This window comes from Cyanistes caeruleus, chromosome 12 (assembly GCF_971803275.1).
Source record: "Cyanistes caeruleus chromosome 12, bCyaCae1.hap1.1, whole genome shotgun sequence".
NCBI classification, from domain to species: domain Eukaryota; kingdom Metazoa; phylum Chordata; class Aves; order Passeriformes; family Paridae; genus Cyanistes; species Cyanistes caeruleus.
The window spans coordinates 1763528-1790808 of record NC_141712.1 but is presented as its reverse complement, the minus strand read 5'-3'; the positions used below and the strand labels follow the sequence as shown (position 1 = coordinate 1790808).

Here is a 27281-nt window from a genome sequence, read left to right as displayed (position 1 = left end):
CACAGGAGCGCAGAGAGATCATCTGGCCTTGGTAGGGAGACACTGGCAAAAGACACTGTATGAAACATTAAGCTCCTGGAGGGTTGCAAGATCTTGAATGAGAGACCCAGGGACCAGCCAGTCCCTAGCTCTGCTTCTGGCACAGAGCTGCTCACTGCTTGCACAGAGGGAGGATGCAATGCTGTGTGCTCTGCAAGGAGGCAGAAAAGCGTCTGGCTGGAAATGTTTGTCTGGCTAATACCAGTCCCTTTCTCCCCAGCATTCCTAACCTGGAGCAGACTCACAGGACGGTGCAGGTGGTTCTGAAAGGCAGAGCCCGGCAGTGGAAGCGTTTTGAAAAACCAAAATGCTCTGCCTTACTGCAGACAGAGGAAGGCCAGGGACACAAGAAGCAGCTGCACTGGCAACCAACACCACAGTGACAGCATTTGTGTCAGCTGGAGCATCCAGCAGGAGCCAGCAACATCTTGTTTCCTACTGCTGATGGTCTCCTACCCTTTACATGTGACCTCTGCAGCTGCCCTTCCCAGCTCCAGCAAACATCATCTTTTAATTAATTTTGTTAATTAAATAATTGTTTGTTAATTTGTCAAATAACTTAAGTTTCAGTTAACTGTAAATAAACACTTGCTAATAAGTTGTTAACTGTTAGCCATGGTGCCAGAGATCTTTCCTTAAACCCCACTACCCCAGTTCAAACCCCCAAGTTAGTACATTCTGAGGTTCCCCCCAGTTGTCTCCAGTTACTCTGTTCACCCTCTCCTCCCTGGTGTACCCAGAATGGCTCCTGGAGAGCACAAGATGGTGGGGACCGCATGGCCAGGCCCCTCCCTTGTACTTCTCCTCCCCAAAATCCTTTCCTTCTTCCTACCTCCAACCCCTTCTTCCCTCATGCTCCTCCCCCTGTTATCTCTCCTCCTCCAGTTGTCTCTCCCCTTCCTGTCCCCTCGGACCCCTCCTTCTCCACTTGGGCTCCTCCTCCTGAAAAGGTCCCCACCCCTTCCTTTCACAATGGCCCCTCCTCTGAGCCCTCCTCTTTCCCCTGCAGCACCGCCAACCCTCTTCTGACTTTCAGTTCCCACGCCCCTCCTTCTGGTTCCCACACCCCGTGAGCCACAAGTGCCAAGCCCAGGAACCGGAACCCAGAACAGGAGACCCTTCCTCTTGCCACTCCAATTATGTTCAGTTATGTGGGAGTGTGCTTCAGGAATGGGAGCCATTCTCATTTCAAAACAAAAGAGAACTCTGCAAAGCCCAGAAAGAGTTTGGAAAGGGAAGCAAATATTTTAAGGGCCTTTTAAAGGCCACCCTCTCCTCCAATCTCTCGGTCCCGTATGACCTCCATGATTTATTTTCGTGCCTCCTTACCCCATCAGAATATCTTGCATGGGAGGGGGCATGGAAGAGGTCATTACAGGCCGAATGTTCTGAGCTATTGCAAAGTTCCGACAGCGCCCTTGATGCCATTGGGAATAAAATAACAACCGAGCACTTGAGCGGCGATGGGGAATGGGCACAGGCGAAGGACCAGGCCCGGGTTTTGCCAAGGCCAGTCCTTGAAAAGATCAAAACAGCTGCAGAGAAAGCGTTCCTCACGTTACCATCCAGAGAACCCCAAGCGAGTTCCACAATCATTCTGCAGCAACCTAATGAGGCGTTCCTAGATTTTATTGATGGTGGTGGGTTCACATGGAGAAACAGGTGGAAGATCCAGGGCTGCATTTTGCCTTGCTGTTGGAATTAGCAAAGGCAAATGCCAATGATACATGCAAGCCAGTCATTATGGGAATGCCTTTGGATCCTCTCCCCACCGTCACCACCACCATCGAGATGTGATCCAGAAGGCTGCTAGCTTAGGGGCTGACCATCATAGACAGCCAGGAAGGACGGGGGCTCCAGCAGCGGTGGCGGTCCCACCACCACCTGTAACACCATGGGAACCACGGTGCCATCGCTGTGGGCAGCGAGGGCGTATCACCCATTTCTGTCCAGTGCCCAGCCCCTGTGGGCCAGGACAAAGGAACTGGAGGGGAGGGCAACGTACAAAAAAAACCCAGAAGGGCAGCATCAACCTCCTCTGCGTGTGGATAGAACAGAGCAGGCTTTTCAGGGGGAGGGGGGCTCAGATAAGACATTTCTAACTGGACTGACTTTCACCAAAGGACAAATAATACCTTCAATAAAGTATGGCAGCCTCAATAGCCACTCCATTTAGCAGCAGCAGCAGACCATCTTTTTAGGTCCTGCCATTGGACTGTGATTGCCGTGGACCTACTGGGCAGAAGATTGACTTTCCCTGACCCAGGCTGTAAGTATTTTGTTACTGGGGACACCAAGCACACACCCCCAGAGACTGAAGTCTCTCTGGTCACCCTCAAGGGTGATCTGGATGGACTCATTCTCTCAGTGCGATGCATCCACCCACCCTTCTACTTGGCCAAGGGGCAGGTCATCGCCCAGGCCTTCCTCATGCCATTGGGGGTCCTGGTAGATGAGTTTTCACCTGAGCTCTACTGGACAGAACTGGTGGGTGAGAACAAGCCCATGCTCCCATGCTACGTTAAGCTGGTTTGGAGATCCTAGGGATGAAGGGCTTGTTGGACACTGGGGCAGATGTGACACTCATCCCTGAGAAGAGTTGGCCGTCACACTGGGAATTGAAAACCGTGGCAGGCACCATACAGGGCATGGCGGGGGGGCTTGTTCTTGTTATCTTTTCTATTTTTAAGAGATGTTGTTAAGAGGTACGGAAATTCTGTGCACTGACAGAGCCCTTGTAAGAAGTGTAAATTAGTACAATGCCTTTGGGTTTAAATTCAAGCCAGAAGCACCCCTGCTCCCAGAGCAGCAACCCTTCTGTCACTGCTCTTGGACTGCAGCTTCACAAACAGGTGAAATAGACAGACCTCAGCTTAGAAGACCTAAAAGCTAACTTTGGTTTCCTTGAGCAGATTCAGGAGCTACCTGTATTATATATATAAATACTTAACAAGAAAAGAACAAGAGTGTCAAAAAGGCAAAAGAGCTTGGTAATTTGTAGAAAGTAAATTTGATCAAAAATACAGATCAAAAATAGAGCAGTCTGAAGATGACATTCACAATTTTCCTGGTGATATTGTGCACTGTACTGTAACAGTGGGTAACAATTAGACATAGCCAGTAGGATAACTGGATATTCAATCATTGAACTCTCATTCTTCTGAACACTTCAGCTGTGCTGTAAACTTCAGAGACATTTTTTCAGCAGCTTTCAACAAGTTACTCTGGATTCATCATTCCTGAGACCTAATTGAGTCAAAATGCCAAGTGGGATTATTCTTTCTCAAAGCCTGGAGCCACACAGAGTGAACAAGTACATAAATCATCATGTGCATCCCCATACACCTAACAGTCCAGCCACTAACCAGAGTTTACAAAGGAAAATTCCGCATGCACAGTCATTTTTTCACTTTTGCTACAAATTATGTAAAAGAATAAGCTACAAATAGTATCTGAAACCTGTTTAAACTCAGGGATAGTGATGCCGTGCCACAGTCCCAGGCCAGCTCACCACCACCAAGGCACCCTGACAAGTGTGGGGAACAGCTCCTGAATTTCACAGCAGGAGCTGAACTTTCGAGCCGCTGCCCTACAGCACGTTAGAGCTGTCAGCACAAGGAAGAGGGAAAGGACGAGGAGAAGGCTCTCTGAACGGCACCCAGGAACGAGCACGTGCTCTGAACAGGTCACGGACAAAGCCACAAACACTCTGTGCTGGGGATTAAATAGAAAGAGTGGCTACAACCTGTCAACCAATGAGGAGCCAACAGGGCAGGAGCATCAGGCGGGATTAACAGCACAGGGACCAATAAGGATAAGGGGGAGGAGAGAACAGGTCACACGGGCCAATGGGGCCTCGAGGATTGGGGGATTGACAGGGGGGTGGGGCAATCAGGGATTGGCCCAACTGGGCATTGACAGGGAAGGGTCTGGAAGGAAGGGGCAGTGACAGGCAGGGAAGGTTTGGGGTAAGGGCTTGGGTCACAGTGATAGGCAGCGTAGGGGAGGATACAACTTAGGGGCAATCCAACTTTGGGGGAACACAGGAATATAGGAACAAACCATTAGCTGTACAACCAGAAATTAAGAAACTATTAAAATGAACACATGCCGCAACAGGATGGCATTGCAATACCCTAAGAAATTCCAAGGGTGCTGCTGCGGTAATTCCAATTAGTGCTGCTGCAGTAATACAAGAGAACTGTAACTATGTGTTACTAGTTGTTATCTATATTAGATAAAAATGGCTTAACTTAGCTTTATAAAGCAGGAAGCAAGTCATGGAGAGTTGAAATGATATAGCTGGGACAGTGCAGCCATTCTGTTTTTTGCGAGAGATGCTCTTAAGCAGTGGTGGTAGTAACGTGCTCATCTCCTGTAATTTTGCTCCTTGTGATCTACTTATCCACCTCTCAAGTTTTTTGATCTTTTTTCTTTTTCTTCACTTCTTCAGCTGAGTGCCAAAAGGAAACACACAACTTCAATGTTACTACCAAAATAATATATCTATTTTTCAGAGTAAGAAATACTCAGAGCTTTCAGAAAACACAACAGAAGTGTTGGAATGTATAAACAGTAGAAGATATTGAACAGTATTTTTACACTGTACATGTACATCAGCCAAACAAATGGATAATAGCGCTTGAGGAACAAGGATATAAATGAAGCTTCATTGAAAGGGCTTATTTTGGTTTCTGTGTCTGTTACCACCATGATGTAAATAATTCACAATCCATTTAAATTTTCCTAAGTTGTATTATTTCATGATTAGCTATGATTTATTTAATTTCTGTTGTACCCTTCACTGAATGATCTGAGCACAATCTCTGAACAAGACAAATGGTAGAGTAGCAAAGGGCTAACAGGATAAGTCATATTGGCATTTACTTCTGATGACTCACCTCTGAAAGAAAAAGGCAGTAGCTGTTTTTGGCAGAGAAGTTGCATTTACAAATTGGCTCACCTCATTGGCAGCAGAACTCCCTTTTTTCTTATAAAAGCTGCTCATCAGCTTGAGTGGGGAGAAGGTGCAAAAGGGTGAGAGAGGCTGACGGAGCTCTGAGGATCCAATGGTTCAAAGATCTGAAAGGTGAAATACCTTTCCTTGAGTTCAGGGTCATTAGGGAAAGGGAGTGCTGAAAGCTTGGTTCTGTCAGCCACATGCACCTAGTAAAAGGTTTTTTTCCAGCAACCATGTGTGCAGCCAATGCCACGGGATGGCTGCTCTTTCTGTTGTGGGGGCATTGCAGCCTCCAGCTGCAGAGTATGCAAACTGAGCTGCATTGAAATGTGTCCTCCAGGGCTCAGTTTTAGGCTGGTCCTGGTTACCATCTTTACTGATCATCTGGATGTGGGGATTGAGAGCACCCTCAGTAAATTTGCAGAGGCCCAGTTGGGTGGGAGCGTAGATCTGCTGGAGGATGGGAAGGCTCTGCAGTGAGACTTGGACAGACTCAATCAATGGGCCAAGGACAATGGCCTGAGGTTCCACAAGGCCAGGTGCCACATCCTGAGGGTCACCAGACACCTCAGAGTGAGCCAGAGTGTGCCCAAGGGGGCAAGAGGCCACGGGCACCTGGCCTGTATCAGCACCAGTGTGGGCAGCAGGAGCAGGGCAGTGCCGGCCCCTCCGTGCTGGGCACTGGTGAGGCCCCACCTCGAGTGCTGTGCCCAGCTCTGGGCCCCTCATGAAAAACAACATTGAGGGGCTGGAGTGTGTCCAGAGAAGGGCAGTAAGGCTCATGAAAGGTTGAGAAAATGTCCCATGAGGAGTAGCTGAGGGAGCTGGGTTTAGTCAGTGTGGAGGAGGCTCAGGAGGGACCTCACTTCTCTCTCCAACTCCCTGCCGGGGCCATGCAGTGAGGTGGGGCCGGTCTCTTCTGCTGGGCCTGCAGTGAGAACCAGAGGAACTGGCCTCACGCCGAGAGAGGAAATTCAGGTTAGATTTTAGAAAAAAATTTTCGCTGTTCAGATGTTCAGGCCTGGGAATAGGTTGGCCAGGGAGGTGGTGGAGTTGTCATCGCTGGAGGTGTTAAAGAGGCCTCTGGATCTGATATTCGGAAATGGTTTAGTTGTTTAGGGTTTGCAGTGGCAGATGTTGGGCTGACATTGAACTGAGTGGTCTTAAAGACCTCTTCCACCCCTGACGGTTCTACAATTGCAAGAGCTTCCTAGCTGGCTGAGGGGAAGGCTCAGGGCTGTCCCGAGTCCGCCGCGCCCTGAGGCGCTCGGGCGGCGCTGCGGCTGCGGCGGCTCCTGAGGGGCCGAGCCGGGCGCTGCCCTCAGCACCGCGGGGCCGCCGCTGCCCCTCAGGCCAGCGATCCCATCCCTCAGCCCGGCGATCTCACCCCTCAGCCCGGCGATCTCACCCCTCAGCCCGGCGATCCCTCCCCTCAGCCCGGCGGTCTCGCCCCTCAGCCCGGCGGTCTCACCCCTCAGCCCGGCGGTCTCACCCCTCAGCCCGGCGATCTCGCCCCTCAGCCCGGCGGTCTCACCCCTCAGCCCGGCGGGCAGCGCTCGGCAGCGGGGACCCGCCTCGCCTCGGGATCTGCCCGGAGCCCCCCGCTCCGCCGGATCACAGGTACCTAAAGCGTGCCCCTCGGCACTCCCCAGGCCTCCCACAGAAGAATGCAGCTGCTGTTTCATCTTCAGACTGTTGCTTTCCTCCCACCCCCTCTTTTTATTTTAAATTTTTTATGTGTTCTTTCCTTTTTATATTTGGGCTGATCTGGAGTGGTTGCTAAGACTTCAAAGTGGGGCTCTGATAATGAGTGGAAATCACACACGGCTCATCTGAGGGAGGAGGGTGGGAGGGAGCTGAAATGGGCCAGGACACCCCCAAGTCCTGTTCGGCAGCGCAGCATCCTCACGGCCTCAGCTGCTGCTGTGGGGTTTGGTTTCCAGAGGAAGCCAACAATCCGCGCTTCTCCCCTCTGGGCTTTGGTCCCTGGGTTTCAAAGGATAAGTCCTGCCGAGGCTGCCTGGTCTACTGACCGAGCCAGCCATGTGCTCTAGTGCTGCTGAACACACGCACTGACAGATCAGCACTTCTCCAGGAGTGGTTTTTGGGGTTTGAAGGGGTGTTACTGGGTTATTTTCCATAACTGGTGAAGAGGTAATCTGTTCAATATGCAACATTTGCCCGATGTTTGTTGAAGCAAATCTAGTCGCTTGTCTTACTATCTTGTCCTGTGATGCAACAACAGAGGTGAGCTATTTGCAGCTAATTAATATAGGCTGGCTTATAAATACATATCTTCTGTGTACCTTCTGTAAGTTGCAAAAGTAAAAGATCCAGGTAAGGTCACTTGTTTACAGTTTTAAAGCCCTTGTGCTTCCTATATTCTATAACTGCATAAACATGTATTAAATTAAACTCTTCTGAAATGCAATTAGCTCCAGAGCGAACTCATTTTTACAGCCTTCCTTTAGTTTAGGTGGTTTTTGTTTTTTCTTAGGCTGGTGGGGTGGTAGCAGTAGGACAAAAAGAGGTGAGGAAGGCTTGCAGGCTTTTGCCTCTTGTGGCAGGGCTGGGATTTGCAGGAAAATGAATTGCGTGTCTATTATCACTTCTGAAAGGCTAAAGGGAGATGAACTCTCTAAATTTTCCCTCTCCGATGGAAGCAGTAAAGGAATGGGGGTGATCAGTAACTCTAAACAAAAAGCAGGGCAGGCTGTCTTCATTAAGGTGACAATGATACTGCTTTGAGCTCTTGAGAAGGAAAACTAATCCATTATTAAGCTGGATTTGCCACTGATTTAAAGTTTCTACCGGAACTAAGTAATTTTTTGAGAAATTTTAATAGGTTCTTGTAATGCTTGCATCAACTTCTTGTGTTTGGGACTTGGGGCGTATTTGAGGGACCATCTTCTGCTTCCAAACCTGAATGTCACTCTGCTGCTCTACTCTCAGAGGCTGCCCCGTTGGGTTTGTGAAGCATCAGTGCTGTGGGGTTTTGTGGATTACATGGTTCATGTAATGTGACAGTGTCTTCAGTGAATTTAAATAAATTCTTGCAATAAGGAATCTGTCTCTATGCTCATTGCCTTTGGTTTGGTCAGTACTGCTAGAACAATGCTGATGGTTTAGTGGCTCCTTGAACAGAAGGAGGCTGAATGCTTTATAATGTTCACCCCCTAAGTAACATTACTTGGTCTTAGTGCCAACTGTTGGCTGATGGCAAAGCTGGCCACTCTAGTAAGGAAAACTGGATCAGCTTTGTTGTGATCAGTGACACAGAGCAGGGATATTCTTTACTGACAGTGCCCCTCAGTGGTAACATGGAATTACATGATTTCTGCAAAATGTCCACCTTCACAAGATGATAACCTAGTAGTTACAAATGCAGGGTTATTATTAAATATTGTATTTCCAAAGGAAAACATTTCCATGCAGGAACACATTAAACTGTGTGTGAGAGAGATGACAGAATAAGAGCAGAAAACTGCAGAGTGCATTTTAGGAAAACGATGTAATTTCTACTGTGTATAGTATAGACATTGCTAATCTGAACAGAACTGAAAACACTTTTTTTTCTTGCTGTTGTAGTACAAGAAGAAAGACAAAACAAAAATGAACACTCCAAAGGTGCAGAAAAATCAGTGTGGTAAGATATCTAATATAATTTGTCATTATAATGTACATCAATTTTACAAAGATTTAGTAGACTTTGACAGGCCTGTTGTGGGGTTGAGAGCAGTTGGAAAAACATGCTTTTATCTAGTTGCCAAATTTTGGATACTGTATTGGGTATGCAAAGGGTAAATGCAATGACAAACCTACACGTAGTAAAGGACACTACACAAAGTCACCTTTGTTTTAAAAAAAAATTTGCTGATATTTATCCACATTTTTATTAGATTTTAACTTCTTTAAGAACCCCCAAACCTTGTAAGAGTTTACACTAAAAAATACCTCCTGTCACTATTAGAAATAATTATCAAATAAGTATTTTAGTTATACTCCAAAGACTAAGGAACAGATTTTCCAAGTCTGTTTACCCACCTAGGCTTGTATGTAGGTGCCCAGCGAATATTTTGTGTTACATCTCTAACCACCTGATTGAGGGCTCTGCTGCTGTGGTGCACAATTCATATCTCCTGTAGCTCAGTACCACGGAGCAGCCTTGTGCTCTTGGACTCTTTCCTTACTACTCCACAGATTTTCAACTGTATTTACACTCTGAATTTAATGGTTGTGTATTATTTACACTTACTGCACCTTGCAGTTGTGAATTTAATATTCAGTAGTTTACATCACACTTATTAACACTTAAAGTCGCTAGTAATTAAAGGCCAGAAATATTAAAAGGAGGCTGTTACTCTACAAAGGAAATCATGCTCAAATAACGAACTGTGGATAGCAATACTTTAGATTTGTTGTTTGTGGGTGAATAGAAGTGATGTAGCTACAATTTGGCTTGCCTTTTCTCCTTTTTTTTTAAATACATGTACATACTGCATTTTGGACAGATTTATTCTAATACTGACTAGATTAATATATAGAAAATACAATAATTTTAATGAAGTATTTTGTGTTTGCTCTTAGATATGAAAACAGATCTGAACTTACTGCTTGAATGCCTTAAATATCAGATGGACTGCCCTCTGTCTCAGAAAGAGGCTTTGATCACTATCTATTCCATTTGCCAACAGAACAGTAAGAAATGTTTTTCCTTAGAAACTACACAGTCTTTTATGTTCATCCTGTATGTTAAGAAAGTGGTGAGCACTGTGAAAATGTTGTCTAAAGGATAAAAGGTTTGAAATGCTGGAAAATCTTAGAAACCTTTCATTTTGCAGAGAAACAAAAGCAAAAGTTTCTGTTCTTTTTTCTCTTGTAGGTGAAGCAAGCCAATACTTTCAAGAAATTGGTGGTTTGATGTTTATAAATGACCTTGCCAAGTCGAGTGTTCATTGCATAGTAAAGGAAGCAGCTTTATTTACATTGGGGATTATTATAGAGAGTAATGGTAATAAAAATAATATTTTTTGTATTTCTGAGTGAGTTATGGCCCCCTGTCATTACTTGTGCTTGTGCATTTTCTTTTGGTGTCACAAAATGAGACTACAAGATTGTCAGTTGGAGCAAGGGGCAAGGAAGGTGCCCCAGTTGCACTGTGCATTCCCAGATTTGATCAGTGCCTTGTTGATTTGTGCACACAGGGTGTCTAAGTTACCAGACACCTGTACTCCCCCTTTCCCTCAGCAGCAAGTGTTAAATGACCCCTGGATTGTTCCAAAGCTTGCCAGGGTCCTGGCTGGTGCAGAACTCACTGCAGGGGGAAGCCCTCAGTCACTTCATAGTCCTGCCTTGTCTCCACTCCCCACATACTGGCCACAATTGAGACTTAATAACTTAGGGTTCTGAGTGGCTTACTTTAGGACTTAATGGCTTTCACTTTCTGTTTTCAGTGTATTGTCAGCAGACTTTGTGTACTTCTGCATTGTTTGAAGACCTCATTTTAATTTTAATTAAAAAGGATTCTGGTGTGAACTTGAAAAGGATGTCTGTTTATGTCATCTTAGTACTGGTTTCAAATAATAGTAAGTTGGGTTTTTTTTCTGTTTTACAGCAACACTCTTTCTCTATTTGCCAGTATGCAGTACAAAATTTGGAACATTCAATAAGTAATGTTTTGATGAAGTTAATTTATAAAGATGAATGTTTGCATGTAACTGAATGTGAATTATCTGAGTAGGTCATTACTCACTGGGATTTCCTAAAACAGTAAAATGTGGTTTAGTTCTAAAAATACAGTTTGCAAATGCAAACCCATAGTTTCAGAGAGTGTAGAGGAAAAGAGCCATAGAAAGATTATTTACCAGTATGTTGATATGATTTTGTATTTACTTCAGGGGAGGATATGTGCTTAGGAAAGGGAATGTATGTATATAAATTAAATTTTATGTTAAGATTTTGTCCACATATGTCTCTGGAGTCTTGTGTGTGTTCTCTTTTAGAAAATGGGCAAACCTATGTCAGAGATACAGGCTGCATCAGCCTGCTGCTGCAGTTATTCAGGTAAACAGGGTAGCAGTTCAAATAGACAAATAATAGACTGGTTAGCAGCTATGTTCCCTTGACTATTTGAGACTTGTTTTCATTGTCCTTAACAGAACAACTCTCTTCACCTCTGAGAAGAATCTGTCAGATGAAAATACTGATCCCTGCTATCAGCTCTGGTCCTCAGTGTGCAGCACTCTCTGTGCCTGTGTGAACAACCCTCAGAATGGTACATGTTGCTCTGAGAATTGTGAAAGAGGTTTAAAGATGTTCTCCAAACTGGTAACAGTTTGGTTTCATTTTTACTGTTCAGCTGAAATTTCATTTCATTGCTTTTTGATGTGGGGTAATTTGTTTTTGTTTTTCCAGAAGATAATCAAAACATTTGCTGTTCAGTTTTTCCCTTTGCCAAAGAGTGGCTCGAGAGTTGCACAGAGCCTGAGATAGTTCGTCCCATTTGTTCATTTCTTGGTCTCACAGTTGCAAATAACTGTAAGTGCAGCTCCAGCTTTGCACGGATTTGCATTTGATAAAACTTTAATTAGAGAGTAAAATTTTTTTCCTTTCTTGTCAATCTCTACAAAGTCATTTGCTGTTCTTCCAACTTTTACTGTGACAGCTGTATTCCACCATCTTTACTTCCACTGCACTGTGCTCAAATAGCCACAAAGTGGTTACATTTCGTAAGGTCAGTAGAACTATTTGGAAGCTGTTTTGATTACAAGTATTTCTAAATAAAAGTAATTATTACCTGACTGAAAACAATGACTTAGGTAGAACTCAGGCATGATGTTTACCATTTGTGTGCACATATTAGGGTCATGTTTTCCTGTAACTATTTTATATGCAGTTACTACATTTTTTGAGATTAATATATATCTGGCTTCTGTTTGTATAAGAAGTCTAATGACTAACACATGCACAGAAAAACTGTGATGAACTTACTTGATGAAATGCTGAAGTAATTTGCAAACTCTGTTGCTTAAATCACAATTTTTTTCATTTTTTTCACTAAGCATATGTGCAGAAGTATTTTGTTTCTATTGGAGGATTGGATACATTAGCCAAAGTTCTCCTTGAGCTTATGCATGATTCCTGTTTGAGTCACTCCAGCATGAAACTTGCAGTGGTAGTAACAAAAACTCTGGATGCCTGCATTACTAATAACTGTGAGTGAAAAGGTATTTTTTATCTATGGTAATTTTAAAATGGAATTTTTAAAGTCTTGTGCTGGTGGAAAAGTTACATAAATGGATGCTTCAAGGCAGTTAAATTATATACATCCCAGTGGATGCTGCAGTGTTTTTTTAAATTCAGAGGTGTAAGTGGGGGGTGATTCAGTTCATCTGAGGTAGATTACTGTCCCATTGTTGCTAAAATAAAGACAGTGAGGTTTAAAACCTGACTGAAAATTAAAAATAAGATACTCCAGCTAGTCCTGGGTAAGTAAAGCTGAGCTCTGGATTTGGCCAGTCAGTTTGGATCTTGGAGTTAGGCCTATGCCTGAATGATAAATTATGTGGCTCTAGGATAAGAAGCTTTAGTAGTTCAGAGGTGGAGCTGAACAAACGTGTTCAAAGGTGTTTCTGCACAGCACACCTCTACTCGGTTTGCTGGCTGGGTCTGCTCTCCTAGTGAGGTCTTGTGTATTCCATCAGAAGGTTTGGAGAAACCTGTGATCCTGATGAGCCTGTGCTATGGCCGTGGTTGGTGTCTCACACTTCTGCCATAAGAGCTTCCAGGGGAAGTTCACAAAAGTTTAAAAGCAGAAACCTGCACTAGTTCTGAGTGTAGTTTCAGAGCAGTTGGTGTGTGACAGGACTGGGGCTCAGCATGATGGACGAGCAGTGGTGTTCCCAGTGCCAGGAAGGGCTCGTCCCCTGCTCTTTTTATGGCAGATACTCTGTGTGTCAAAGCTTATTCAACTCTCTCTGGCTCCATGCTGGAGCTGATAAAGGATGTGGAGAAACTCAGCAGGGATCTCCAAAACTTGCACAGTGCAAAGCCCTCGTTCATCAGATCTTCTGCCTCATCTCCATGGAGCACAGGCTGGGAGAATGGGCAGGGCTGGATTTGGGAACAGCACAGGAGGGATGGGATAATGTGAACTGCTAAAGGCAGAGCAGGGCAGGGCTGAGCAGGCCCAAGGCTTTGAGGGGTCTGTAGAGTTCCCTCAAAACCCAGCATTTTATACTTGGATAATTCCTTTACAGTCATGATCTAGTTTATTTTCCTTCCAATTATTTTAACAAACAGCTGCCATGGGTGTTGTGTTGGCCAAGTATCACACTGTGTCAGAGCTGCTGAAGCTGCTGTCCAATGAGACACTGAGCACAGGAGAAAAAGCCAGTGTTATTCTAGCAATTGGACACTGTACTGAAGTTTGTGGTAAGATTTTCCTTTTCTTCTTCCTGAGTGTCAGCTTCTCCTAAATTCTTATACACTGACTCCTCCAGTGGTGTCACTTCATCAAGATTGGAACATGAGGGAGAGTTCTATTAAATAATATGATGTCAATATTCAGAAAAAGTTTTCTAGAATATTCCATCTTTAAGTTGTAAAGCTTGTTAGCAGGAAGTGTCTTTAGTAGGTTTGAAAAAGTAGACTAATACCTAAGAATTCAGAGCTGGGCTTAGGGAGCACAGGGAATAATTAATCCAGACCTGAAAACCACTGAAATCCAGATGTAGCAAATGAGTTTTCTTGAGATCTCCTTTCATGGTCCTTGGCTCATACAGCTTCTGTCCACTGCTACCAAGGACTGTGTAAAAGCCATGTAAGAACATTGGATTTCAAGACATATAAGCAGTAGGTAGCCCTGAAATGTTTTTGTCATGTTCCTCAGGATATGCTAGATATGCCCTAGCATATCTGGTAAAAATACAGCACTTCATTTGTGATTTTGGGTTAGTGCAAGCAAATTGAAAGAGAAATTCATTTGTACTGCTGTTTTTTCTCATGTATGTATAGATAAACAAGAAAAAGGGCTTATGTTTAAAAATTCTGGTTGGTTTTCATCCTCTGAGTGCCAATAACATGTTCAATAATTAGCTTAATAGGTCATAAATTTATTTTAACAGATATTTTTTCATGAAACAAAACTTAATGGAAAATGTCTTTTGAATAGAAAAATTACTAAACCAGTAGAAAAAAGGATTTCTCTAAAAATGTACACACTGTCAAAATAAAAATGCTTTATTTTTTATTGCCTTTTTTATTAAGTTTAAACAAGAAAAAACTATTTCTAGCAAGTTATCTCTTATAAGAATACATATGCAAATGAGATCACAATAAAAATTTATCTAAATACGTAATAAATTAGGAGGAACAGATTGGATAGACCAGGATTAAACTACTAATTTTATTATGCTAGTTATAAACCCTGAGATTTTGATATTTCTGGATCTCAAACCTCAGAGAAATGTAGCATATCTACTCCAGGAGCTGGTAATGGAAGAAAAGAAATACAAGAGTCATTATTTGAATGTTTTAGGCCACAATTAAATGAGCTTGGACCTCCATCCTGTAATTTGTCTCAGTCATCCTTTTGTTTTCTTGCAGAAATCTGAGTTCTGGTCAGATCATCCTGTGTGATGTAAAGCTCTCCTGCTGTCTCCTGCAGCAGGCTCGAGTCTCTAATGAAAATCTCTTTTTCTACAGAAACTTAGAGAAAGTTGCCAGTATTGGCTCCTAAAATGAATGTAAGGTTAAGGTGTGTGGGGTTGAAACCAACCTATTTTCCTTTGCCATGTCTTGTTCTAGAAGAAAACCAGTGTGAGCTGCTTCAGAACAATGGTCTGCCACTTATGATTCAGGTATTGACAGAATCTCAGGACGAGGAACTCATCAAAGCTGCTACTTTTGTGCTGCAGAACTGCAAACAAATGAGTAAGCTTGCAGATATTGCTTTCCAAATGGTTCTTTCAATTTCTGTGTTCTGCTGCTTCCCCAAATGATTTTAACTGTGGCAGCTTTGTAATTCTCTGTACTCCAAGAGATGTTTGTTTTCTGCATAGAAAGTTGTTTATTTGTCATCAAGAACTGACTTAGGCAGCAAAAAGAGAAGTAAAAATTCCAACATTGTTGCAGTAATGCATTTGTGAAACCTCTCCATGTAGGGCCAGGTTTTAAAGCTTTCCTATCTATACATGCTATGGAAAATATGAACATTGTCATTTAACACCCATTGGATACTCTCTTCCTGGGGATGTACCACTAGAGACAGAGAATAAACCAGGAGATAATCAAGGCTGAAATCACATGAATTCCTGATATTAAGAAATCTTGATTTTTTTTTCTGAAGCAGGATTTTTTTAGGTCCCCTGTTTCAGTTCTTTATTAATTATTTGTACAATGCCACTCATGAAACAAAGAGATGTTGTCCTCTAATCTCTAGAGTGTGGAGTGTGTGCAATTACTAATTAGGAAAAAACAAACTTGTATCTACATTTTTGTGCTGCAAGCACATCTACACTAGATTTGTGTAAGGTTGAGGGGTTTGGGGATTTGTAGTGTCCATAACATGGAATTGTTTTTCTAAAAAGCAGAGACTCATCTTGGTAAAGACCCCAGAGTTAAGTCAATGAAAAAGTCATTTTTTTTCAAAGCATCATTGTGCAAACTGTTTATAATAAGTTTAATTGCAACCCCACCTCTTGTAACTACAGCTTATATTTCAAATGTGTTACATTTATATATAAATTTAAATTTGATAAAAATTGTTATTTGCATTAAATGATTGAGGCTGTCCCTCAGCATACTAAAATATAATAAATACTTTTTTAAATGTTAATTGATCACATTTTAAATATTAATGTTGTTTTATATTTTATAAAGCTGAACAGTTGTCTCTGAAATTATATGATAACTCATTAAATGTGAACAATGCAGAAGAATTGGATGTGGAAGTCAGAAAAAGATGTCTACAAGACTACTGGAAGAAAGCAAAAGAAATTTTACACAGAATAAACTCGATTGAAAAAGAGCATGATGAGGTTGGCCTATTTACCAAAATAGGATAAAACTAATCACACCTTTGCAGAGTTTAAGGAGAAAGTGAAAATAAATCTTTAAGATAATTTCAGTGTGAGCAAAAAAAAACCCCAGGAAAAATGTTGGATTTGTGTGAAGCTACAACCTACAACTTCTATCATTATTGTAGATCAGACCAAGTTACAGGTGTGCAGAGAATGGAGGCACCTGTATTGTATGAAGTATTCAAGTTTATTCTAAACCCAGATTTCTTAAGAGATAGAAATAGAAGTTGAATTTAATTGCTGGACATTCAAAACTATAATTCCAATACTTGCATGCATGAAATGCTTAGGATTGTATGGCTGTGGTGGGATAGATCATAAAGGAGAATGTGAACATAAGCTGAGATAAATTTGTTTCATATTTTCCTTGTGCTTTAAAGCTGCTAAGTATCTGTGGGTTTGGAACAGCAAGTTTATGAGTTCTTTAGATGGCTCTTAAGTTCTAGCAGTGCCTTGCATTAGTAGGAAATTCCTTGCTTCAGCCTGAAATAAGCACTTAGGAAGTACCTCCTCAACACCTTCAGTGGCACTGCTGTCTTCTTGGCTCTCAGCTCAGTCAGGGGGTTTTCTGAAGCTTCTCTGGAATTTGTTTGACCCTCACAGTTAGACTATCTAGTTAATCCTGTTTTTTTATTTAATATTCTAACGGAGCTCACATAGTCACTAACCAGTAATTCTCAATGCAGGAAAGAGTGCAAGAAGAAATACTTGTAGACAAATCTTCAGCAGCCAATTCTGAAGCATTAAAATGCCATGAGGTGAATCCTGCTGATCCAAAGAAGCACACAGAAAGAACACATAAAGATGTCTGTTGTCCACAGTTGACCTCAAAGTTGAATAATCAGGCTCTTGCTCCATCTGTAACTTCTGCTACACAAAGAAATGAAACAGTGAACACTGTGGATGCAGCTTTCACCAGACAAACTGAGCAGAGGAACTTTCCATGTTCGGTCACTGAGCTGCAAACAGACAGTGAACCTCCAGGTCACAACACAAATGGAAAAGCTGCTTGTGGAAAAAGTCAGTCTGGTCTTGAGGCAGGGTAAGAATGGTACCCCTAAGCAGAAATACTAGTTGCTTTTCTTAGTCATTCCAAATTGACAGGCTTTTAAATTATCTGTTACTATCTATGTGGGTTTTTATTCTAGTGGAAAGGTGTAGCCCTTTGGTGGCCCAGTAGAGATTGTTTTTGAGGTCACAAATCAAAGATTTTAATCATTGCAGTAACAAAGCTGCATCTCTGAGTGCTGGTGTTGGACAGAGAGCCTCTCTTAGGGCACGTTCAAGTGCCTTCAGCATAGTGCTGAAAATCATCCATGGCTTTTGTCCCAAAGTTCTCACTGATGTAACAGATGAAGATTTAACCCATTGGTTTGGACAAAACAGTTTCTGTAATGTGCATGTACTAGGGAAACAACAGGTAGAGAACTGCTCAGAAAAATACTGAAATTGGGGTGTCTGCAAAGTAGAAGGATAAGTTTCTGCACCTCTGCAATTCTCCCCTCATTTTCCTGTGCTGCCCTGCATGGGAAGAGAAAGGAACAGCCCTGTTTAGTCACTACCTGTTCTTTTGCTTGTTTCTCTCACACAAATGCTGATTTTCCTCTTTTTCTTTTGCTGCTTGTGTTTATCTTTCCTATTGATAAACCTAAAATTATTTATAGCTAACTTGAAATGATAAATACAAGTTCCATTCTCAAGTTTATATCTGGAATATTCCTCCAAACAATCAATGGAAAAGTATGAGCAAAACTACATTTTGGGGATTTTTTTTTGTTATTGTTGTTTTGGGCTTTCTGAGTTCCACATTTTTATTGTATTGTGGTTTTTTTTTTAATGTGTCTGGCTTCACCTAGCTCTTTGCACTTTCTTGGTTTTATATTGTTACTTTGCAACTACCACAGAAATCACCAAGAGCCTGGGTATTTTCCATGGTGCATTCAGGTAAATTCTGCTTTGCTACTGGTTAACATAATTTCACAGCTTCTTTAGTTGTTGTTCTTGGCTCTGGTGCAGAAACTGTTAAAATAACAATTTTTAAAAGTCTCTCCTTTTGAATATGTGTTTGTGTGAACACAGGAATTACTGGAAGGTAACCTTGGATCAGGCTCCTTGCTCCTGCAGCTTTCAGAGGGAGTCAGGGATACAAAAACCCACATAGCACTGTGTTGGTTGCATTGAAGTTAATTAGTGTAATAAAAGAAGAAAACAAATTACCTTTTAGAGCATTTGCTGCAAATGGTGAAGGCTACAGCATTCTGAAGACTTTGTGAGAGCTTTATGTGCACTTGGTAATCTTTATGTGAATCTGAATTGCAAATTACTCTGGAAACCAGTGACAGCTCTGCACTCCCTGCTGAACAGACTGCAAGGAATGGCAGTCACAGATCTCTGGGAAACAATCTTTAACATGTACTGATTACATGCTGGGTGCCATAAGTTCAGTAACTTGGGATAACTAGATAAATTTGTTTTAGACTTTTCTCTTTTATATATTTAATGTTTTTTTGTTGTGCCCTTGGAATGTGTGTATTCATTTGCAGGTAAATGTATGTTGTTTTTATTACTTTATTGGTTTTAATTTGTTCACATTTTGATCTTCCCAGTGAACAGTTTTTTAAACAACCAGCAGAGACTGTTAGAAATATAAAACAGACATGCACATCAGGTACAAATTGCTACATATATTCCTTTCTGAGCTGATTTTGTTCTCAATAAGTTTAATTAGTTTTGTGTGCATTTATCACTACTTTTTATCTCTTGTTATGTAACATTAGATGATAGAGGTGCCTTATTTGTAATATCCTTTAACTGGTTTGCATAGTGTTGGAATTTTATATTGTACACAATTTTACCAGGAAAGCATTTATCTGACTTTTCTTCTAATACATATTTTTGCTTTCTTCTTTTTTTAAACTGATTTTAGCTATTCAAATGAATGTATCAGAGATTAAGTTTAGTGTTTAATCTGTACTGACTAGTGAAAGCCACTAACAGAAAATGCAGGTGTGGTCCTGTGCCTGTAAGGCTGGGATAGAACCTGTCTGTGAGAGTGACTTTGGCCTGATGCTGTTCCTACATGGTGAAGTTTTTCGTATTTGCATTAATCCTAGTCTGATACATTTATTTCAGAACTGGGATCTGTTCAATTAAATCATTATTTGTTGTTTAGTTTCCTGTTAATTTATAAAATTGCTAAGTATTCATTAGATTAGAGTTTGCTGGAATGGGAGCTTTACAGGTGACCAGCTGATCTCCAGGTTATACCTGTTTAAACTGAGAATATATATTATTCCAATATGTTGCATTTTTAAGCATCTGATTCCAAACAGAAATAAAGTTTATAGGGCTTAGTTAAACAGTATGGGTTTTCTGGGTCAATTTGCTATGTTCAAGCTGAAGTAATATCCTTCAGGAGGGTGATGAAAAAAACACTGAATTGAACATGGTTATTCTGGAATTACAGAAATATGAATGTGAGGCATTTAACTTGAGAAATTTCATTTGGATTTTATGCTGTTCTATTAATTAAACTTTAATAATCTACAATTAGAAAATGCAGTTGAATGTAGTTATGTTGATGCATGATTACCATGGCAAAAGATATGTTACATTTCTTAGTGACCTTTTTTCCTCTCTCATTTAGATCAACATTCATTCTGCTCAGAGAAAACTGAGAGAGCTGAAAGTACTTCAGCTACATCTTCACCCTATAAAATGGCAGGTTTAAGGTGTTTAGGTAAATATTATCTTAAATCTTTCTTTCCAGAGTACATAAAGAAGCCTTAAAGAGTCAGCAGTGCTGTAAGCAGATTGACTTGACAGAAATTGTAACACATCTGTTCTGTTACCGCTTATGTAATAACAAAACCTGAGTGCCCCTTCCCTTCCCTTCCCTTCCCTTCCCTTCCCTTCCCTTCCCTTCCCTTCCCTTCCCTTCCCTTCCCTTCCCTTCCCTTCCCTTCCCTTCCCTTCCCTTCCCTTCCCTTCCCTTCCCTTCCCTTCCCTTCCCTTCCCTTCCCTTCCCTTCCCTTCCCTTCCCTTCCCTTCCCTTCCCTTCCCTTCCCCTGCCCTTCCCCTGCCCTGCCCTTGCCCTGCCCTGCCCTGCCCCTGTCAAATTGCAGTTTTGGTCCATGTGGGTTTGCTGACAAACAGAACATACAGTAACTCGAAAGGTGACTCCCTAATTAGAATACTTGAGCAGGTGTTTTCCTCCTTTCTCTGCTTGCAGAGAGGAAGAACACGTAGCCCTTCTCATTTCCCTCATTTATTCTCCTGCTAAGCCTCCTCAGTGTTCCACAGCCCTTCTGTTCTCTCTGCCTCACTGCTGTGAAGTACAGGCAGGCAGTTTTATGGTAATCCACAGCTACAGCCCTCAGTTACCCCAGGCTCCACTGCCTCAGCCTGTTCCATCAGTAGTTCATGAGAATGCTGCTGGTACTCTGGATTTGTGAGTGAATTTTGTAATCAAGCCAATGTTTCTTCATGTAAAAACCCACAACTGAACAAAAACCCACAGAAAACCAAAGAATCCCCAAAGCAGCCCATAACCTACCTTTGAACATTATTTTTATCTGAGTTATCAAACTAAATTCAAGCTGAGCTTCAGCACTGCTTTATCTTAAGGTGGAATGTTACAGATATGGACTTGTGCCCTTACTGTGACACCTCACACAAGTTCTCCTTCAGCGGATGTAACTTAACCATGAGAGCATCTAAGGATATCTAAATCATAAATTACCCTAGGAATGTCCTCAAAAATGAGCAGCAAGGCTTCCTGTGAGGGAATTCATGCCTAAACTAGACTTACCATTGATTCAGATTAAGATTGATTCAGGTAACTGCTACAATACAAAGTTTTTTTAAAAAATAAATAATAGTAAATAATATATGTATTTTGGCTCCTGGATAAATGTGCAAATGGAACTGAGGCCTGTGTCTTCCCATCCCACTGATACTTGTAGTTCTGTAGAGGATCTGTGCCTCACTCAGTACTCCTGGAGTGGAATTGTAGTATAACTTAACCCCATAAAATTTTGAAATAATACTTTTATTTTGAGAGAGCAAATACAAAGTATTTCAAGAAGGCACATAAAAATGACATGAGTATGGAAAACCTGAAGTCAGATTGATCCTAGTGAGCAAAATGAAACACTGAATTTTGTGATGGCTTCTTCAGAAGCTATGATTGCTATTTCTGCAGTATCCTGTTTTTCCCAGGTTGCACAGCAGGACTGTCCTTGAACAGTAAAACCTTCACCAAGATGTTGCAGAGTTGCCTGCAGAGGTGTGAGCACCACAGAGTCATCCTGGAGGCTGAAGAAAGATACCGAGGGCAGCTCCGCAGGGTGGCTGCTGGTAACAGCAGATCTGCAGCTCACCAGAGTATGGAGTTTATTTTCAGTACTTGGAACCACTGCTTTAAGTTGCATTTAAAATTCTGAACTTTTTTTTATTTGTTTCTGATTGTCTTGCTGTTTTAAACTCACTCATGGAATTTTATTTATAATGATTTGTACTAAGTGAGATCAGAACTGGCCACTTCTTTTTTGAAGGATCTTGTGTATTTCGTGCCATGGTGACAGATGCTCATTATAGGCTTTGATAAGACTCTTAACATTTGCCAGAAATAGTCAGGTCCTAAGAGAAGGGAATGTGTTAAGTTGAAGTATGTGTGAGTACATCACACCAAAGTAATTACATTCAATATTACACATTTATGGGTCTAGGATACTTAGAAATCTCAATTAATTAAATAGAAGCACATCCTATATATTTCTGGTTTAAAGGAGGAATTCTGAAAATTAAACAGTTATTACTTACTGGCATTTTTACTGGAGTTCATCTTACATTTTCCAGAAATGCTGCTGACCCCAGTGAAGAAAGACCAGCTGCATAAAGAAATACCAACTTTTAGAAGCAAGAAGGATAGTTTCCAAAGTAAAGGCTTGGTTTGGAAACTGGGGTGAAAAGCCCTTACTCTCTATTAACTCTTTTGCAGAACTTTATCATGGGAGACTGTCCATAGAAAGTTATCTTCTTTTTTTTTTTTTTTTTTCTAAATTCTGAGAATAATCTCTATCATTAGGCCAGAAAATGTATACTCTATAATAATGAAATTGTGTAATGTACATTATTTCCCTGCAAAGTCACCTGGCACTTGGCTGTGTTGATCCTGTTTTGAATCCTGTCAGGGTTACTTCCATGTCATTTGCTATTTCTCAGTTTTGTGACACTGTTTTCTAAAATGGAGAGGTTTAGTCAGGCTCAGAGCGGAACTCAGCTGCCTGAACCTGGATTCAGCACCACTCCTTATGCAGTTCCAGTCATGTTATGCCATTAGATCCATTCCTGTTCCTCCTGGGAGATCTGCTGAGGACTTGGGGCTTGTCCAAACAGCTACAAGGGGAATCCTTTTGAATAAATTCTTCTTTGAAACAAGAATTGAAATTTGAATTTTGAAGTTCCCACCAGAAATTTATTTTTAATACTCTTATTTTAAAAAGCCTTTTTTTTTTTAACCATGTTTACATGGTTATTTTATTTAATTAATACCCAGTAAAAGGTAATAGGTTGATTTTAAAATTTGTTTATGTTTTCCCCCTTCAGATTCAGAAATTGATTAATTTGTCTTATGAAAGCCACAAAGGTATTTTGCAATGTAAAGAAACCCAACCAGAGCAACCACAGCAAAATGAAAGCCCATTACAGCAATACATTATCTTTAGCAAGCACACATTTCCTATAAGCGAAGTAAACTGCATTTTCTAGTCTTTCTTCCAAGACCAGATTAGTGGTATGGCTCAAAAGATGTTTCTCTGATAAATTTTAATTCCTAAAACATAACCTATGTTTTATGATTTGGTTTCTTTCTAAGAAAGATGTGTAATGTTTTATTGTTTGGGTTTTGTATTGTTTATTTTTTTAAGGCATTCTTTTGACTCCAAATAGAAAAGATAAATCTAATACTTCAAAGAGAGATGAACATAGTAGAAATATTAGGTGGACCAGCAACTATAGCTTGACACCTGCATATGGAAAGTGTGAGTATTACCAGAAAATGAATTCTCTGATATGCACAGCTGAAAGATCAGTGTTTGCATTTAGGTTTGCATTTAGGGAATGCAGAGAAGCGCATGTCCTTGCTATTGGAGATAAATGGCTATGAATTTAAATAAACTGTTACACTTTCTCTTACAGAAATCCACTTGAACATCAATAATACTATTATTATTACACATTTGCTTCTGGTTCATCAGTAGTCCTTATGAATTAATAACGTGGATTATGAGAAAAAGATCTAAGGAGAATGAGATACTACTAACAAAGCAATGTTTACATATTCAGATTCATTAGCATAAATGCTCCTTTCCAGTTTTGTATTCAGTTTTTCAGTAGATTTTAGTTAGTTTAAAGTGACTAAGTGGCCTCCTTGTTCACAATTCCATAGCTTTACGAAAAACCCAAGATGCTAACCTGAAGAGACAGGGAGTCAAAGAGATATGCAGCCAAAAATGTCAGCACTTAAAAGAAAATTGCACACATTCACTTGACAAAGATGAGGTTAGTTATACAAAGCCTAATCATGCACTGACATTTTTATAAATAGCCAAATAAAAGCACTAGGAATTGCGTAGTTTCTTTTTTAGCCACCTTTAACAGGAGCCCAGTAGCAAAATGAAACTTACTAAAAAATATTCCTGTGTTGATTCTACTCTAGTCACACTGATTTAGCCCTGAATTGAGTGTCAGCATTTTTCAGAACGATGGATCTGGAGGTCTGATTTTTCCTGTATTGATGAAGATTTGCATAGTATGGAAGTAACAGAAACCTAAAGGAAAAAATCTGCTAAAAGAATAAACTGTGTAGGCACAACAGAAATGAAGATTACAGAAAAATACTGTATTTCATTAAGCAGAGACAGTGAAGAAACCTTGAAGAAGCATTGTTCCCTTGCCAGTGTGACCATTTCTCTACAACCATTAAGTGTTGAATTGCCAGTAATATGTTACTTCCATCTGCAAAATGTTATGTACATTTACATAATTCTTCATAACACCAAAATAATTATTTGCAGGGCAATGAAATGTGTTCCCTGGCCATGAGCATGAGACCTTTGAACAAGAGAAGAACCCGAAAAGATTTCACAACTGAAGAAATTAACTGCCTTTTGGAAGGAGTCCAGAAAATGGGCAATCACTGGAATTTGATTTTGTGGTCTTATCCTTTCCAGAAAGGACGGACGAGTGTTGACCTTTCCAAGAAGTACTACAGGTTACAGATGCAGGTACTCATCACTGAATTTTCTACTGATGGCAAATGCTGTGAGCCCAGTTTTCATCACTACCCCCCGAACTGACTTGCAGAAATAAAGACAGGCTTTCAGTGTATGCAGCCATGGGATTGTGCCTTGTGTCAGTGAGAGTGGTCTCAGGTGTAATTCCACCAGGGCTGGTGCTTTGAGAGAGAGAACTAAAGTAGGGAGAGACCAGAGAGCTTTGGAACCTGCTACTGCCACCTGACAGGGTACAAAGAGAATGAGAGTGTCATTAAGGACTCTGAATTAATCCCTGTGTTTATCAGCAAGTTGGTCTCCTCTGCTCAGCCTCTGTTGCGATGCTGGTCTGTGAGAGCCTCTGCAGCAGTTTCCCAGTGGTTAATCCGTGCATCCCTCACACAGGGAGCATTGCTCCTCTGCTTTGGAGACCATGGGAGCAATTAAGTGACAAGCCTTTGCCTACTGAAAGCTGGTCTGTAACTGTGCAGTGGTTTGGGGCAATATTTATCTTGATAGTTTCTCTTTTTTCTTCATTTGTAGATGAAAAAAGCACACAAAGGACATCAATAACATCATCTGAGAGTGTTTTGCATTTTGTTGCAGAATTTTCAAGAACAGCCTTTGTAACAGTAAGGTATTGCCAGAACAACTTGAGTCTTTGGAGTATTTAGGTTGGCTTGGACTCCTGTTTTTCAGTAACAATTAACAGAATTCTTATGCATTGTAAATTTAATTTACCATAACTTGACAATTTCTTTAAGTAATGCTATCATAGGGAACAAAATATCAGTAAAAATTACAGTAATTTGGAACTTAATTTAACCTTCTTGAGCACTTGATTGATGCAACTTTTGGATTCACTTTTTGCAGCTTTCTCTATACCATTTGAAAGAAATGGCTGTATTCTAAAATGAGTACTTTATATCTGAAACTGCTGTTAATGTTGTGTCTGAATCTGTCTCCTCTTAATAAGTGAAATGTTTAAAGCAGGTGGAATATTTTGTCATGCATTGAATATGCTGCACGTGCAGAAAAATGTCTCTGAGAAAACACTGAATGTGTGGTTGAACACTTGCTGCTCAGAGAAGAAAAATCTTTCACTGCTACAGAAATTCTGTACTCACTGTTGAGCTGAATAGGTACTGATAGAATTTGGCTTCTGTTTATATTTGGACAGTTTTCTGTTGTATTTTTCAAGTTAGTGAGCAGAACCACTATTTCTGCTAATTACACATTTTTTATAGGAAGCTTTACTGAAAGCCTTGGTGACTTGATTTTTTAGTGATAGCCTTAGTATTTCAGTTGTATTTTTTACTTGTTATGATAAAGGAATGATGAATCAATAGTTAACTTATTATGGAAAAGGTTTAGTTATTGTATTAGCACTAGATTTTCATTATAATGTGGCTCAAATGCTTGAAAACAAGCAAGGTAACCAAAACCTGAGAGAGTTGCAATAAAGATGATACCTATGATGCAATAAATATGTCTTCCAATATTTTCAGCTGTTGCAGTTTGGGTTTTTTTATTATTAAAATATTGAAATATGTATAAAAGGTGTAATTCTGTAGCAGGGTTGAGTATCAGTGGAACCACTGGCAGACTGGGAGCCAAAAGGGCTCCTGAGGTGGAGTGTCACCAAGGAGGACATCGGGGTCCCTTACACACTCCAGGTGCTTTTCCAGGGACTCCAGCCTAGTCCAGACAAGCTGTTACTTCATCCTATGACTGAATGTGTGTTAGTATCCAAATTATCAAGGCCTGAAATATGTCTCAAGTGGCTAAAAGATATAAGGTGTAAATCTTGTCACAAGGTGAGAATGTTGCAAAACTGACAATTTACCTCACCTTAGGAATAGTTCAGGTTGGAAAGGCTTGTGGAGCCTTTGGTCTCCTCTCCTCTCTGGAGCAGGGCTGAAGTCAGTTATTTAAGTTGTTCAGTGCCTTGTCAGGTTCTGAGACTCTTCAAGGAAGGCATTCCTGCTGCCTCTTTGGGCAGCCTCTGCTGATGCTTCTCCTCCTCTTGGAAGGCAGTGGTTGGAACATTCTGGTGGGGTCTGAAGGGGAAGCCATGGACCAGGCTCTGGCAGAAACCTGAGGTGTGAATTTGTGCAAGTCAGTCTTTTGCTCTCCTTTGGATTGACTGTACAGTCCTGATCAGCTTAATTTTCCCGCACAAGTGCTTTGAAATCCACGTGTCACAGGTAGCACATAACCAAAATTGCATGAGAATAGTTGATGTCACTTTTAGGCTGGTTGGGCCATCTAGGGCAGTATTTCAGCACTTTGAAAGGTTGGAATGACTGACAAACCACCCAGGAAAGTCTGTTTGTAAACACCCTGACGTGCTCTTGTGGTTCTGTTGGTCAAAGAGAGGGTGTCAGGGGTGTGAGGATGGGGTGGTAATGAAAGCTGATCAGTCAGCGACACTTTATACCGTGTGCTTATCCAGATCTGACCCCGGCACTGGGGCTGCACTGGCGGGGGCACGGCAGGGCGGGGACTGCGGCTGCGGGGAGGTGCCAGGGCAGGTGCCAGGGGGTGCAGGGACCGAAGATCGGGAGAAGGTACCTGAGCAGGTACCGGGAATGTAGCGGGGGTCCCGGAGCGGGTACCGGGGTGTAGCGGGGGTCCCGGAGCGGGTACGGGGATGTAGCGGAGGTCCCGGAGCGGGTACCGGGGTGTAGCGGGGGTCCCGGAGCGGGTACCGGGGTGTAGCGGGGGTCCCGGAGCGGGTACCGGGGTGTAGCGGAGGTCCCGGAGCGGGTGCCGCGGTGTAGCGGGGGTCCCGGAGCGGGTACGGGGATGTAGCGGGGGTCCCGGAGCGGGTGCCGCGGTGCAGGAGCGGGCACTGAGCGGGTGCCGCTCCCGGGCCAGCAGGGGGCGCTGCTGTCGGGCGGCCTCAGGACGGCGCGCGCAGGG

The 27281-nt window shown here is 41.7% G+C and overlaps 2 protein-coding genes and 2 long non-coding RNA genes across 28 annotated transcripts in view; 2 read left to right on the top strand and 2 right to left on the bottom strand.

The window, feature by feature from the left end:
• LOC111934856 (axonemal central pair apparatus protein HYDIN-like) overlaps nucleotides 1-651 on the top strand; it is a 57955-nt gene extending 57304 nt beyond the window's left edge. The window contains exon 59 of the mRNA XM_086847654.1: nucleotides 260-651. Coding sequence (XP_086703780.1) covers nucleotides 260-422 — 163 coding nt within the window. The 3' untranslated portion in view covers nucleotides 423-651. The remainder of the gene's footprint in view (nucleotides 1-259) is intronic.
• Nucleotides 652-1347: 696 nt separating this feature from the next.
• On the bottom strand, nucleotides 1348-5121 carry LOC147650785 (uncharacterized). The gene is made up of 2 exons (XR_015275422.1): nucleotides 5003-5121; nucleotides 1348-4492 (listed from the first exon to the last, which is right to left on the bottom strand). It is a non-coding gene; the product is annotated as an uncharacterized LOC147650785 (long non-coding RNA).
• TERB1 (telomere repeat binding bouquet formation protein 1) lies at nucleotides 5096-25857 on the top strand. Of its 25 annotated transcripts, none has more exons than XR_015275413.1 (21): nucleotides 5096-6619; nucleotides 8588-8645; nucleotides 9587-9697; nucleotides 9882-10010; nucleotides 10453-10584; nucleotides 11002-11062; nucleotides 11158-11273; nucleotides 11414-11536; nucleotides 12061-12213; nucleotides 13301-13432; nucleotides 14807-14932; nucleotides 15881-16038; nucleotides 16767-17122; nucleotides 18687-18748; nucleotides 19727-19819; nucleotides 21301-21465; nucleotides 21940-22020; nucleotides 23010-23123; nucleotides 23531-23643; nucleotides 23801-24368; nucleotides 24900-25857. XR_015275413.1 is itself a non-coding variant. In XM_086847662.1 (21 exons), the coding sequence occupies exons 2-21, from the start codon at nucleotides 8612-8614 to the stop codon at nucleotides 24927-24929; spliced, it is 2496 nt and encodes an 831-aa protein (XP_086703788.1). In that variant the 5' UTR covers nucleotides 5096-6619; nucleotides 8588-8611; the 3' UTR covers nucleotides 24930-25857. The 25 variants fall into 25 exon arrangements, 18 of the variants coding, with proteins under 18 accessions (XP_086703788.1, XP_086703786.1, XP_086703791.1 ...); XM_086847662.1 differs by having other exon boundaries at nucleotides 14810-14932; nucleotides 24159-24368; XM_086847660.1 differs by having other exon boundaries at nucleotides 24159-24368.
• LOC111944409 (uncharacterized) lies at nucleotides 21112-27253 on the bottom strand. Its single transcript, XR_015275420.1, has 4 exons — nucleotides 27099-27253; nucleotides 26208-26453; nucleotides 21904-21971; nucleotides 21112-21720 (listed from the first exon to the last, which is right to left on the bottom strand). It is a non-coding gene; the product is annotated as an uncharacterized LOC111944409 (long non-coding RNA).
• Nucleotides 27254-27281: the final 28 nt, after the last annotated feature.

Excerpts from the sequence above, each read along its gene's own strand:
- TERB1 (XM_086847655.1), top strand. The coding sequence starts at position 8,612 with ATGAACACTCCAAAGGTGCAGAAAAATCAGTGTG. Across the intron at positions 19,820-21,300 it reads GGCAGGTTTAAGGTGTTTAG|GTTGCACAGCAGGACTGTCC; the intron begins GTAAATATTATC and ends TGTTTTTCCCAG. Across the intron at positions 23,644-24,158 it reads ATTCACTTGACAAAGATGAG|GGCAATGAAATGTGTTCCCT; the intron begins GTTAGTTATACA and ends AATTATTTGCAG.